At 55.9% G+C, this 13,270-nt stretch overlaps 1 protein-coding gene across 1 annotated transcript in view; it reads left to right on the top strand.

The window, feature by feature from the left end:
• Positions 1-455: 455 nt before the first annotated feature.
• Positions 456-13,270, top strand: part of ASTN2 (astrotactin 2) — a 374,972-nt gene continuing 362,157 nt past the window's right edge. Inside the window, exon 1 of the mRNA XM_063352726.1 lies at positions 456-868. Coding sequence (XP_063208796.1) covers positions 535-868 — 334 coding nt within the window. The 5' untranslated portion in view covers positions 456-534. The remainder of the gene's footprint in view (positions 869-13,270) is intronic.

Below are 13,270 nucleotides of genomic sequence, written 5' to 3'. Positions count from 1 at the left end.
CCAGAAGTCACCGGTTTGTCTCCTCCAGGCGTGTCATTGCAAGGAGCCCTGGACGTTGGAGGTGCCTAAGCATTAATGAAAGGGTAATAACTAGTAAAAGCTCACATTTCTGTGCTATTGCGCCCTGGCTATTACCTTTATGGCAGGGTTAGCCCGCAGGTACGGGTGGCAGCGAGCTGGATCCCGTGGCCAGGCCGGGGGGAGGCGCGGAGGGGGCCGGGATGCTGGGACTGAGGGAGCGGTGATGGGCGCAGGGGACCGGCGCGGGGGGGAAGAGGGCCAGGCCGGTTGCCGAGGGGCCACCACAGGTACCGGCGGCAGCGAAGGGCCTAAAAGTGCCCGGCGTCCGGCTCCGTCGGCCGCCGGGGAGCGGCAGACGGTGCCCGGCCCGGCGGGGGGCGGCGGCGGCGGGGCGGGCCGGGAGGCGGAGCCGGGGGGCGGCGGTGGCGGCGGGCTGGGGCGGCTCAGAGCTGCCGGCTCCGCTCGCTTCGCTTCGCCTCGCCGCGGCTCTCCTGCGCCTGGCTCCGGCCCGGCATGGCCGCTCCGCCGCGCCGCCGCCCGCCCGCCGCCTCCCCGCCGCCGCCGCCGCTGCTGCTGCTGCTGCTGCTGCTGCCGGTGATGTTGGGCGTCGGGCCCGGCGCGGCGGCGTCGCGGGAGCCCCCCGGTCCCTGCCGGGTGAAGACGGTCACGGTGTCCACGCTGCCGGTGCTCCGAGAGAACGACATCAGCTGGAGCGGGGCCCCGCCGCCCCCCGCCGCCGCCGCCGCCGCCGACTCCCGCTTGCTGCTCTTCGTCCGCAGCGAGCTGCCCGGCCGCGTCGCCGTGCAGGACGACCTGGACAACACCGAGCTGCCCTTCTTCACCCTCGGTAGGAGCCCCGCAACGCTTCCCCCGCAGCCTCCCGGCCCGTCCCGACGATCCCCCCCCTCCTCTCCTCTCCCCTCCCTTCATCCCCGCGTCGCGGAGCATCCCGGTGCGGGCAGCCGGGCTGTCGCCCAGCCGCGCCGGGATCGTTCGCCCTCCCCTTATCGTGGCCAGCCTGGTTGTGTTTTGGAGGTTTCTCACCCTGCCCTTGCTGCACCCGGGTTTGTTTTTTTATATTTTTCCTGCTGGGGAGGGATTTTTTAGCAGGGCCTGGGGGCTGCCCTGGGAGCAAAGCGGCTCCGCTCGGGCTCTAAAGTGATGGGTGCTGCCTCTTGTGCTCCCAACTTGAAGGCTTAGCCCTGGAGGAGGAACCACCCAGCCTGGGAGAACGTGGAGAGGCTGGTGGGTTTTTTTTCTAGCCAGAGCCTAATTTTATAAACGCTTCGTCTTAATTCTCGAAGCTCGCTCTTGCTTCACGCACAACTCCAAGCGCCGGGGTCGGTGGCGAACGCCTGCAGACTTTCCTCCCATCGCCGCGTTTGTGGGGAGGGGGATGGGACTAGAAATAATTCTGTTGTCGTACTTTCCTCCTGCTGTCTCAGATGGGGTGCCCGGGCTGCCTCTTGTCACTTTTAGCCTTCTCTGTGCCTTAACCAGCCTGGGGATCCTCCAAGGGAACTGTTGAAATGCCGTATGGACAGTGCAGTGTTTACTCTGCCAGGTCACGGAAGGTTTTTTTGTTGATTTTTTTTCTTTATCCACTAGCTTGCTTGCTTGTCGATGTCAGAACATAGGATAATTCCAGTACCTGCTTAACTTCGGGTCAGGGATACTGCTTGTCACCGCTGGGTTGTGACTTCCAGCGCATCGCCCTGCCCGCATCAGGCGTGTCCAGCTGTGCCCATGTGCAGGGTGACCTGGTGGCCACCTCTCTGCAAGTCCCTTCCCGTACCTTGTGGAAGTGGTAGCCTTTCACTGGCTGTGACGTGCCAGGGTAGGAAAATGACTGTCTGTGTCTACCGATCCTGTTGTTCTACCTCCTGTGAAGCTTTCTTGTAGCAGGCGCCTGTAATAAATGAGTTGGTGGTACTTCTTGAGCCTCTTGGGTTCTGGCTTCGCAGTGTGGCATCTTTAGACACGGTTGGTCAATTGCAAAAATCCCAAACAAACCAGATACTCTATTTCAAGTAATAAAAGTGAAAAATCAAAGGTTTGATGCAGTAGGAATGACATTTACCTTGCAGTGATTAAAAGTAACAAGAAGTTTCATGGTTCACTGAGTTGAATTTTCAGATTAAAGTACAGTTTCTTCAGGGACTGGGTGTGAATTGCGCACTGCTCTAAATACATCAGAAAGCAAAGAAACCCCTCGGTGTGTAGCCCAGGTAATAGCTCAAGTTGGAGGAGAGAAATTTGTCTTGATAGATCAGAGACATGATCTTGTATAGCAAATCCTATTTGTGTGAGTGACTGCCAGGAAAGAGACTGTGTCTTGGTCTAAAAAATACTCTTTTTCTTCCCTGGGATATTGGTTATGCGTATGCTCCTGAATATGTAGCATGTCTTGTGCGAAACTGTGGGTTTTCTGCTGCCCCTTCATGGACAAAAGACCCCAAAATGTCCCCTCCTGTTTCCCCTGGACCTGCAGGCATCAGGCAGACTGGAAGATAAATGGAAGCTTTGCCCATGGTGGGATGGCTTCATCACAGTCCTGAAATTAATCAGCACGTTGCCTCCAGAGAAGGTAAAACACTTGTCCTTCCCCAAGGTCTAGCTCATGAATTGCTGTGGATGCTCTGATATTTCAAAGTTGTTGCATTTCTTCCCGTCTCCTGGTGTGGCAACTGAGTCTCGCTCGCAGTTAACTCTTTTCTGGGCGAGCGCTGTGGAGGATTTCTGCTGGTTTGGTTTTCTAGTGTGGGAAGTGAGGCTGGAGTTCTCTGTAGCGGTTATTTTCCCCTCTGCATCCTTTTCTAAGTTTATCGGTGGTTGGGAACCTGAGAGGAGCTGTCGCTGCTGCCTCGAAATGTGCTGTTGGAGGTGAAAATCACGTTACATGTGGGAGGTCAGTCGAGTGGCTTTGGAGTGACTTGGGGGCAGGGATTGCTTTAAACAGTGGCTTCTCTTACCCTTAGCTGATTTCTGGAGCTTACGTGTGTTTACGTGTGATGCTGGACGTGTTTAGTGCTGCCTGGGCCTGAGCTGAGGGAGCCACATAAGAGCTGACGTCCTGCCCATGGCGCACGTCTTGAGGGCTCCTTAATGCTTTTGCTGCTGGCAAAACCCGCTTTCTGGCCTCGTGGGGGTAAGGATGGCGTAGGAAGACCCCCTAAAGCACACACCTCAGGACAGCCACCCTGTGGGTGGATTTTGGGGAGAAAAAAAAATAAAAAATAATACAACCAGCCCAAAGCCATGAAGCGGGCAGAGGCGAGTCCTGGTGCTGAGACGACAGCCTCTGGAAAGTGAAATAAGTTGAGAATAAATTGAGGCCGCCCCGTTCTGCGGGGCTCAAAAGTCTTTCCAGGCCGGGAAGCATGAAATAAAACATTGCCTTGCCAGGTGGTGATGAGTTTGTTTAAGCGCCGTGTTTAAGCAGGCAGTCTGTAGTCTGGAGTGGGTCTGCTCGGCAGCTCCCAGCTTTAATAAGTCTCCGGAGGCTGGAGTGGATCGGGTGCCGCGCTCTGTGTTAGAGGAGGATGGGGGATCTGTAGCTAAAGGCTGGCAGGTGCCAGAGCCGTGTCTGCAGCGCTGTGAAACTTGGAATCCTACAATATTTGAGGTTGGAAAAGACTTGTAAGGTCATCAAGTCCAACCATAAACCTAACACTGTCAAGTCACGCTAAACCACATCCCTAAGTGCCACATTTTCTGCTGGTCATTTCTAAAGGCAGACGTAGATAAAGCAGGCTGAGGAGATAGATGGCTGGTACAAAGCACATGCAGTGCTCTGCCTCCCTTTTTTTTAAAGGATTCCTCCTCCTAGGGAGGCAGCAACTTTTTCTGTTCCCTGCCAGTTTTCCTCGCTTAAGCATAAGTGCATAAAGCGCGAGCTCCCCGGGTTGCATCCCTGCCTGCCGGGGAAGCCTTAGGTCTGCAGGATCCGGTGCACGACCGAGACGAAAGGGGAAAGCAGGGCTGGGAAAGCCCCAGGCAGCCGAGCCCCGGCCCCACGGTGTGCGAGCAGCAGCAGCAGGAGCAGCATCGGCATCCGCCGCTCGCTCGCCCGCGTGAGCCGTGGGTCACGGGCAGCGCGCGGAGCCCGCTAGAGGGTGGTGGGAGCTCGGAGATGCTCTGCCGGGAGCATCTGCTCTGCCGGGATCCCTCTGCAGTGGGTACAGCCCGCACGCAGCCTCTTGCCAGCCCTGGGGAGGCCAGGAGGGAACGGTTTACGTCCTCTCCCAACAGAGGTAGAAAACTTTTCCTTGTTGCATCCTTCCCGGGCTACAGCGGGGGCCCTGCTGTCGGAATGCCGATCGGCAGCTCTGGCTTGCACAGTGTCCCTTCTTCAGCGGGGTGTCTCAGTTTCTCTGTTTCTTACGCCTCGGTTTAATTTTCTCTCTTGCATTGGAGACAAGAAGGATGTTTCTGCCCCTACCCCCCGTTTACACCACTATAAAATTTCCCAGCAAAGCACAGTGGTGGCAGGAAAAGACAAATGCAACTTTGCCACCAGCGCGTTATGAGTCGCCGTGCGTCCCCTTTCCTGAAAAAGCATCTTGCCCTTTCCTTAACCTTGGATACAACTGATGCTTTGCGGTATTTTTTTTTTTTTTTTTTCTTTTTTTCTTCCTCCCCCCTCTAATTCTTCCAGTGTTCCGCTGGCGAATGGTGCAGGCTATCATTGACTTCATTCTTGTACAATGGGGTCTCTCTAAGGTATGTATCGTGATGTCGTCCGCAGCCATGTGTTCTGTACAATAGCTGCTCCACAAGCAGCGTAGCCAGCTTTAAGTGCAATTCAGGGAATGAAGCAGTTAGCTTCCGAGCTAATTTAGCTGAGCTCTGTCTATGCGTGAGCAGATATATATAGAGGAGGGAGAAGGGAAGAGGCAGACAAATTTTCACCGCTGCTCTCACCCGGTAGTGGCTTACATAAGAACAGTTTACTCCACGCTTTTCATAAACGGCTTTAATGGCTGCTGTTTGACTGGCGTCCGCAGCGCCACAAGGTGCTGTGTTTCGGCGGTTGTCAGAAAAGGTGCTGGTGCATCTACGTCGCCAGCGTCCCACCGTGGCCCCCGTGTGCGGCTGGTGGTTATCCCCCACTTCTCGAAGCTCTGCAGCCCCTCTGTCTCCTCAGCCGTTCGGCGACGCTTCTTTTATCTTCTTTCTTAACTTCTCCTGAAGCCATCTTTTTTGGTTCTTTTCCTCTTCAGGGTAAGAACGCGTTAAAATAAAGAAAAACACTTATTTCCCTGCGGATTGTTTGAATCTACTGCTTTTTCTGAAAATACTTGAGCAGGCCTTTGCCACCCTTGCTTTTGCCAGCAACTCCCGTGTTTGCAGAGCCGGGTTGGGGAGGCTGGAGGGTTACCCGGGGAGCGTGGGTGCGACGGAAGGTTTTTGATGCCGCTGTTCAGAAGCACCATTCTCTGCTGTGAGTTGTCCCGTGAGACGCAGAGCAGCATCGCGTGGGCAGTGGAGAGACAGCGCGCCCGGCCTGAGACCCTGCTCATCGAGGCATCTGAGAACCGGGTTGTCTCTGCAGAGAGAAGCAAAGTTCGGTCCCTTTTCTGTTAACTGCCTCCTGCCAGACTTGGAAGAGAGGTTTGTTTAATCAGGTATTGGGGTTTTTCCTGTTTATTTTTCTTTTTTTGGCTGTTCCAAGGTAGTCCAAGGGGTAGAGAGGGGTCCAAGGGGTCACGTCTTCCCCGAGGCAAGTGGAGGGAGCCAAAAAGCCCCAGCAAGGTGGTACAGTGACAATGGGACGTGTCGGTGGGCTCCTTGGGATAGGGACTGGGAGGGATGTAGACCTGGGAGCGGGGGCTGCTCCCCTTCCACTTCATACCCATCCACATCCGTGTGTGGCCGTGGGGTCCGGGCCAGGTCCCTGGTGGTAGGGGCTGCCTGGGGAGGCCAGAGGAAAGAGTGAAAACCTTCTATAGCAGTTTCCTCCCCCTCCTTGTATATGATTACTAAGGTTTTCCAGGTGGTTGTAGTTGGGAAGGGAAGGAAGGAGAGCCCGGCACAGGCTGGGGTTGTACTGGTGATGTGGGTCCTGAGCTCGAGATGAGCCTGGCGTGGTTTGCAGGAGAGGCGAGCTCTGCTACACCCAGAAGGTCTGTAGGCAGAAAAAGCCCATGAAAATGGGTCAGTCCTCAGGTGACCACTCCCCTCCCCAAAGGCCAGGTTGAAGGTGGTTTGTCCAGCGCGGTGGGGTGTGGACTCGCAGGGGTTTTGCTTCCTCTCGGGTATTTTCTGGGGTGAAAATCCCAGTTAAAACTGAGTGTTTATACTTGGAGAGCTGCTGCTTTCCAAGAGTACCCGCGTTGACCAGCTAGTGGCAACAGAAGATTAACTATAGAGAGAGGAGCCGGTGTTCTGCCGCGGAGCTGTGGGAGCAGCGGGAGGATGCTGCCGGCTGGGGATCCCCTCCGCTCCCCCCTTCATCCCCTGCCCTGGCAGTGGGTTTTCCATGATGTCAGTGTGCCAGAGGTCTTTATTGCTCCTCTGCTGTAAGAAAAAATGTGTTTTCCTTCATAATTAGGTGGGGAGCTTGCATTTTTTCCTTGGGGGCTGGGGAGGTGGGTGACCTCCGAGTGCCACGACACAGACCTTACCTCCAAAACTTGCTGCCTTTTCCTTTCTAAGGCCTAAAAGTGTGAGCCCCGGCTGTGTGATGGACAAGCCTTTGTGCTGCCTCCGTGATACAATGCTGATGTGCGGCGTTGGCTGGCTGTGAAACCGGGCTGAGCCCTTGGGCTTTGCTGGTGTAACAGGAGTTCAGGCGCGGGACTGGCTGGGGCAGGAGGAGGATGGATTGGTGCCACTTGTGGTATCGATCTCGCGCTACGCCGACATAGATGTTAGCAGTTGCAGGTGGCTTGAGAAACACCTCCCATCCCACCAAAATGCCTTTTGTAGAGTGTGGGGGTAGACAGGGGCTGAAACGAGAAGTGAAGAAAATAGAAACACCTTGATTGAAGCCTTTCGTCATGTGCAGTGCCCGCAGTACAGCTCGTGTCGGGAGCGTCCTCCTCCGGCGGCAGCCATCTGAAATGGGGAAGGATGAGCCTCGGCCAGTCTGCCCTTGCTGGTCCCCAGTCCTGCCCCTGTCGCAGCCGGTGGGGTGGGTGACGGCATCGAGCAGAGCTGGTGCTTGTGCGTAACCCGCTTAAGAAGTGGTGCCACTTAAAAGAATTGAATGCCTGTGCTGCTGCTTGGGTCTCGGCTAATGCGGTTAAGGTTTCCAGTGTCCAGACAGTATGGAGACACTTAATGGTATTGAAGAAGCGGAATGGCATGCGGAGGGGACGAGCAGTGATCTTGGCTGCCTGCATCTGCACTGGCTGGGTGAGGCTTTCTGGTTGTCTCCTGCGAAGGAGGCGAGTGGGGAGAAAAATATCACAGAGTCAATGATTTTGGCCCAGCGATCCCTCTGGGCGTCTTCCCTGTATGCCGTGTGAGAAGCACCGCTCTTGAATGCGTCCAGCATCCTTATGCCGCTGCGGTCCGGGAGGAAGGAGGGGTTCCTGGGTCCAGGAGGAAGGAGGGATTCCTCGCAGGAGGAGGTTGGGCTGCGGCTGCCTGCGAGAAGATGGGGCAGATAAGATTTGGAGCCAGGGCTCTGCCTGCGGGTGGGGAGGAAGGCACAAGCCCGAGTTCCCCTCTGTTTCTCATTATCTGCTCCCCACCAGTCTCGCATCCCTCCCTCTGCACCTCCACCTCTCCCATCTCCGTGCAAGACAAAGTCTGTATGAAACCACCACCGGCTTCGAAAGCAGCGGCAAAAGGGGAGAAATTTTCCATTAGCAGCATCAGCAGTAAAAGAGATATTTTTTTTTTTTTTTCCCAGTCACCTGGTAACTGCTGTATTTAGGAAGATTACTGAGCTGATGGTGTTGCTCCCGGGCACATGCATGGGAGTGATCCTGTTAAACGAGGGGAGACGAGGGCCCTCCACAGACACAGCACGGTCTGCGTGGTAAGGGTTAGCCGTGCATCCCTCTGCAGGGAGAGGAGAGCTGGAGAGGGGACCTGCTGGGCTTAGCACCTCGCACGCATCCTCATCGGCTCTTCCAGTGCAGGGGAATGAAACAGGAATTCTGTCACCAGCAGGAGCCTGGGGTAGCGCAGCATGGCTCTCAGGGGCTGTGCGCCTGGCTCCTATGGGGACAGGCTGGGAATTTGGGTGCCTGATACCTTTCTTTCTCTGGGTCTGATGAGATGGGTCTATGGAGGGGTGCTGGCCTGGCTGCAAAGACCCTATGGACTAACCTGGGGGAGTGAACCGACCCTCCCGAAAAGCCCCGGGACTGCAGAACTGGGGTGCAGGGTGTGGAGACCCCAGGTTTGCTCCCGGCCCTGATGCTGGCCGTGGACATAGAATCATAGAATTGCCTGGGTTGGAAGGGACCTTTCAGATCATCGAGTCCAACCATTAACCCAGCACTGAGAAGTCCACCACTAACCCGTGTCCCTCAGCACCACATCTACACATCTTTGAAATCCTTCCAGGGATGGTGACTCCACCACTTCCCTGGGCAGCCTGTTCCAGTGCTTAATAACCCTTTTAGTGTAAAATTTTTTCCTAATATCCATCCTAAACCTCCCCAGGTGCAACTTGAGGCTGTTTCCTCTTGTCCCATCGCCTGTTCCTTGGGAGCAGAGACCGACCCCCCCTGGCTACCCCCTCCTTTCAGGTCCCCCAGCTCCCTCAGCCGCTCCTCACCAGACTTGTGCTCCAGACCCCCCACCAGCTCCGTTGCCCTTCTCTGGACCTGCTCCAGCCCCTCAATGTCTTTCTTGGAGTGAGGGGCCCAAAACCGGACACAGTCCTCGAGGTGGGGCCTCACCGGTGCCTCAGAAGAGCTCAGCTGTGCTGATACCTTTGAGGCTTTGGTTCTTTTTCCTTTTTCCCCCTCCCTTGTATCTCTTGGGGGGCAGTGGGGTGGCCTTGCCTGTGGCTGGAGCTCTGCGGGGCGAGCCCGGCTCCCGGGCCAGCCCTAGGGATGCTCTCCCGCAGGGAGATGGCATGGCACAGCGTCCCCATGGATGCGGCTGTCCCAAGGCCATTCACAGCCCGTATCCTTCCCATCCCACTCTTAATGGTGCTCGAACGGTTGGTGTTCCAGGGAGTGCATCGCTAAAATATGGGATCAAGTGACAGAAGACAGGAGTTGGCAACAGCACAGGAATTTTTTTAATTATTTTTATTATTTTTTTTGCCTCTAGCCAGCTGCTCGGTAACATCAGCTTCTAGATGCTCCCGTGTCAGCAGCCCGACGGCATGTTGTGTGCGGGAGGAGGGCTGGGGTGCAGCAGTGTTTGCAGCAGCCCCGGACCAAGACCTGACGCTCATCTGCCCCGGCCAGGGAGCACCACGGCTGCGTGCCGGGGCTGTAGACCCTCACTGCCGCTCACGCTTCCCGTGTTGCTCTTGCTGCTTGGGGGTCTGCCGGGAGCTGGGGGAAAAGCTGATGCCACCAATCTAATTAACGCACCCAGAGCGAGGTCTGCTCTCTGGGGCAGGTTCCCACTCGGATGGGCTTCCCGGGGCGAAGGGGCTCCCCTGGCAGATGCTGCCAGATGTTGGCACCTCAGTCTCATTACTCAGCGCTGCCTCGCACAGGCTGCTCTGGGGGGTTGGAGGGAGATGGAAAACCCTTCACCCTCCTTTGCTGGGTCTGAGTAGGCAGACGTGGTGCTGAGGGACATGGGTTAGTGGTGGTTCTGGCAGTGTTAGGCTAATGGGTGGACTCCATGATCTTAAAGGTCCCTCCCAACCTAGACAATTCTATGATTAAGGTAGGCTCAACCCACGGGAGCCTCCTGTGGTGCGTCCAGCATGAGTGGTCGCCCTGGAGAGCTTTGGGGCTTGTTGGGACATCCTGATACGTCCCTTTTCCTTCTACCCCCATCACACTTCTCTGTTGTCCTGTGTACCCCTCATCTGTTTAAATTAGAGGGGTTTAACTCTTTTTCCTGTCCTGTAATGTGCCCGGGGAATTCCCCCCAGGCTTCTCTGAAAGCCTGCTTGTTGGCATCACACTCCTTGTTCTTCCCCCTCTAATGTCTTGGGAAGTGTGGACAGAGAGAGGTGCCCAGGAGGAGTGAGGTGTTGGGAAGGTGATCCAAGAGGTGGATGCACGTTCCCCTCCCTCTCTTCCATGTCATCCAAACTGGGCACCCAAGGTCAAGCTGTGTCCATAGACTCATTTGTAGCATTTCAGGCATCAATAAGGCTTCCAAAAAAATTAGAAAACGTTTCCTTCCCTCCATCCCAGGAGCAGACAGGAGTTTGCAGGAGAGACAGCCTGAGCCAAAGCAACACGCTGGGGTTTATCTCCGTGCGCTTTGCTAGTTCAGGCTCCAGTGGGGCCTGGGGCCCCCCAGCCCCCGGGCCACCTGCTGAATGTGGCAAATGTCTGCTGCCATCTTCTGTCTGGAGGAGGTGCTCGAGGTGGGCAGCTCGAGGTCTCCCAGGGGATGCCACTGCCGGGTACCGCTTGATACCGCTGCGCCAGGGGAGTGTGGGGTGGATATTAGGAAAAATTTCTCCACTGAAAGGGTTACCCAGTCTTGGAACAGGTTGCCTGCGGAAGTGGTGGAATCACCATCCCCGGAGGTATTTAACAGAGGGGCAGACATGGTGCTGAGGGACATGGGTTGGTGGTGGTTTGGGCAGTGTTAGGTTGGTGGTTGGACTCGAGGATCTTAAAGGTCCCTTGGAACCTAGGCGATGCTATGATTCTGTGGTTCTATGGTTAAAGCAGGCTCAGCCCACAGGAGCCTCCTGGCCCGTACCAGGGATGGCCTTTGGGGCAGGAGGCCGTGTGGTAGGTCCAGCTGAAGAGGTGGGATGCTGTCGAGGAGCTGATCACAGCAGTGGCATTTGGGTACCCGACAGGTATGTTGGGAGGAGCGAGACGTGTTGTGGGCTGAAGGCACGTCCAGCAGCGATGACGTTGGCCTCATCTGAGATGGCAGGTCTGCCGTGTTCACGTCGGGGGCTTCAGCATTTTCCATCCCCCGCGGAGGGGAGGGAGGGCTGTAGGGCGCATTCGTCACCCGAAGAGCCCCCGGGCTTCGGCTGAACTTTGTGTTCTAGCAATAAAACCACGCGGGGAAATGTGTGCTGTAACAAAGCCCATGGATATAATACATCCGTATCATACTGTACCTTTCATCTTGAAGGATTCCCGAGGAGCTTTACAAACTCGGTGTGCTGCAGCCTGCCAGGGTGACTGAATGCTATCAGTAAAGGCTGCAGTCTAATCTCTGCGGCAGCATGTGTCCCCCCCCCAGCTCCCCCGCGCCGGGGGAACTTTATGAAGTCTGGTCTCGGACTAGCGCTGCGCCGGGTGTTTTCCTCTAGGCCTGAGTTTCTCGGGAGAAAAAGGAAAACCGTGTAGCTGTTTGCTATGCAAAGCCAGCAGAGAAATATTCTTCCTGGGGCAGTAGGGAGTGGGTGGGAATTCCTTTCGCGCAGCTTCAACGGCTTTTGGATCTCGGCAGAAAAAAGCGTTAGCGTTCGCAGGGGATGGTGCCCTCCGTGGAGCCCCGAGAAAGCGGGTAATAATGTCTGAGCGCTTGAGAAATTGCTTCTGGGCATCAGGAGAGTGGCAGGTTCGGCTGCCAGGCGCGGCGGCAAGCTCTTGGGAGGAAGGCTGTAAATGTCTGCCTGAAATACTTGGTGTGTGAGTCTTCTGTCACCCAACGTCCCCTTCTGTCCCCACGGAGACAGTCCCGGCGCCAGCTGCTGATGGCGTGTCCACATCCTGCAGCCTCTGGCAACATCTGGGCTGCTGCCGCCTCCCACCGCCCGCAGGGTGGGAGCAGAGAAGGGCGATGCACCCTCTGCTGTGCTCACCCGCGGGGGTCTCCGGCTCCAGTTGGGTTTATTTTTCTCTGCCCCCAGTTTACCTGGAGCTGTGGGAGGCGTCGGAAGATGCTGTCAGTGGTGGCGGAGCCTAAAAATCAAAACTGGAAGTGGGATAAGGGGCACCAAACGGAGCTGTCATCAGAGGCATATGCTTGAAAAGCGGAGGTTAGCAGGAGTCTATTTTTGTTTGGAGTGGTACACACTTAGCCTCTTTTGTTTAGCAGTTTGTTTATGGGATGTATTTCCCCATCCTGTGTAGCTCCTCAAATGCATGCTATAAAAAAAACTGTAAAATCAAAAGCAGCCTTTGCTCGTGGCCATTAAATGCATCCTGGTGCATGGGAGAGCCAGGGTGCGTGGTGCCGGCGGGGCTGAGGTCCTGCCAGCCTGGGGTCCTCAGAATCACAGACCGGTGGGGGTTGGCAGGGCCCTCTGGAGATCACCCAGTCCAACCCCCTGCCAGAGCAGGGTCACCCAGCGCCGGTGGCACAGGAACGTGTCCAGGCGGGTTTGGAATGTCTCCGGAGATGGAGACTCCACCACCCTAGTTAAGGAGGAGACAACGCACCAGGGAGGGAGGCTATTTCCTAATGTTTGAGTGTGGGAGCTGCTGTGGGTTCCCCTGGGATGGAGCTGGGATAACAGCCTTTTCATCCATTTGCTCTTGCATTGGAGGCTCCAAAGCTCATCCCCAGGGAGCTGGGGTGTTGCCACCCGCAGCTCCTTTAGCTTTGCCTCCTTCCCTGGACCCCATGGAGATGGTTCCTCAGGCCACTGGGAACGGAAGGTGGTGTTGCCAGTGTAGTTCATGGATCCTGGACATCAAGAGCCTTCAATATGGACTGAATTTCAAAAAGGCAAGAGGTTTGCGGTCGTTCTTGCTGTGGTTGTTGCAACTGCGTGCTTTGTAGTGGATCAACAGCCGCGTGTTTCTCGCTTTATTTTTTCCAAGTGCGATCAGAGGGGCTAGAAGTGTATTTAATTAAATAGCAAGAGCCATGCCTTTTAGCACAATTCAAGAAACCAGAGCTGCTTGAAGACACAAACTCCGTTACATTGCTGTACGTTGCATTTATCACATCCCAGCGCTTGCTGTTTCTTCCTCTTCTGTTCTTTGCTCTCCCCAGCCAAGCGGCACAGTTGTCCTCACTGTGTTCCTGCCTTCTGCTGTGTCGGAGAAGGAAATCCATTATCCGGTGGCACGGCAGCCGGGAGGGAGGTCGGGGACGCTGCCTGTAGGGGCTGCTCGTAGCCAGCTTGGGGTCTTGCCAGAGCAGCGGTTTGCACGACAGACACGCTGCTCCTCGTTGTACTCAATTTTATTCTGCTTTTGTAGCAGCCGCCTTTGCCGCTTTAGCT

Source organism: Chroicocephalus ridibundus, chromosome 15 (genome assembly GCF_963924245.1).
Source record: "Chroicocephalus ridibundus chromosome 15, bChrRid1.1, whole genome shotgun sequence".
Taxonomy (NCBI): domain Eukaryota; kingdom Metazoa; phylum Chordata; class Aves; order Charadriiformes; family Laridae; genus Chroicocephalus; species Chroicocephalus ridibundus.
Note: the sequence above shows the minus strand (reverse complement) of the source record. Positions and strands in the feature narration are given on the sequence as shown.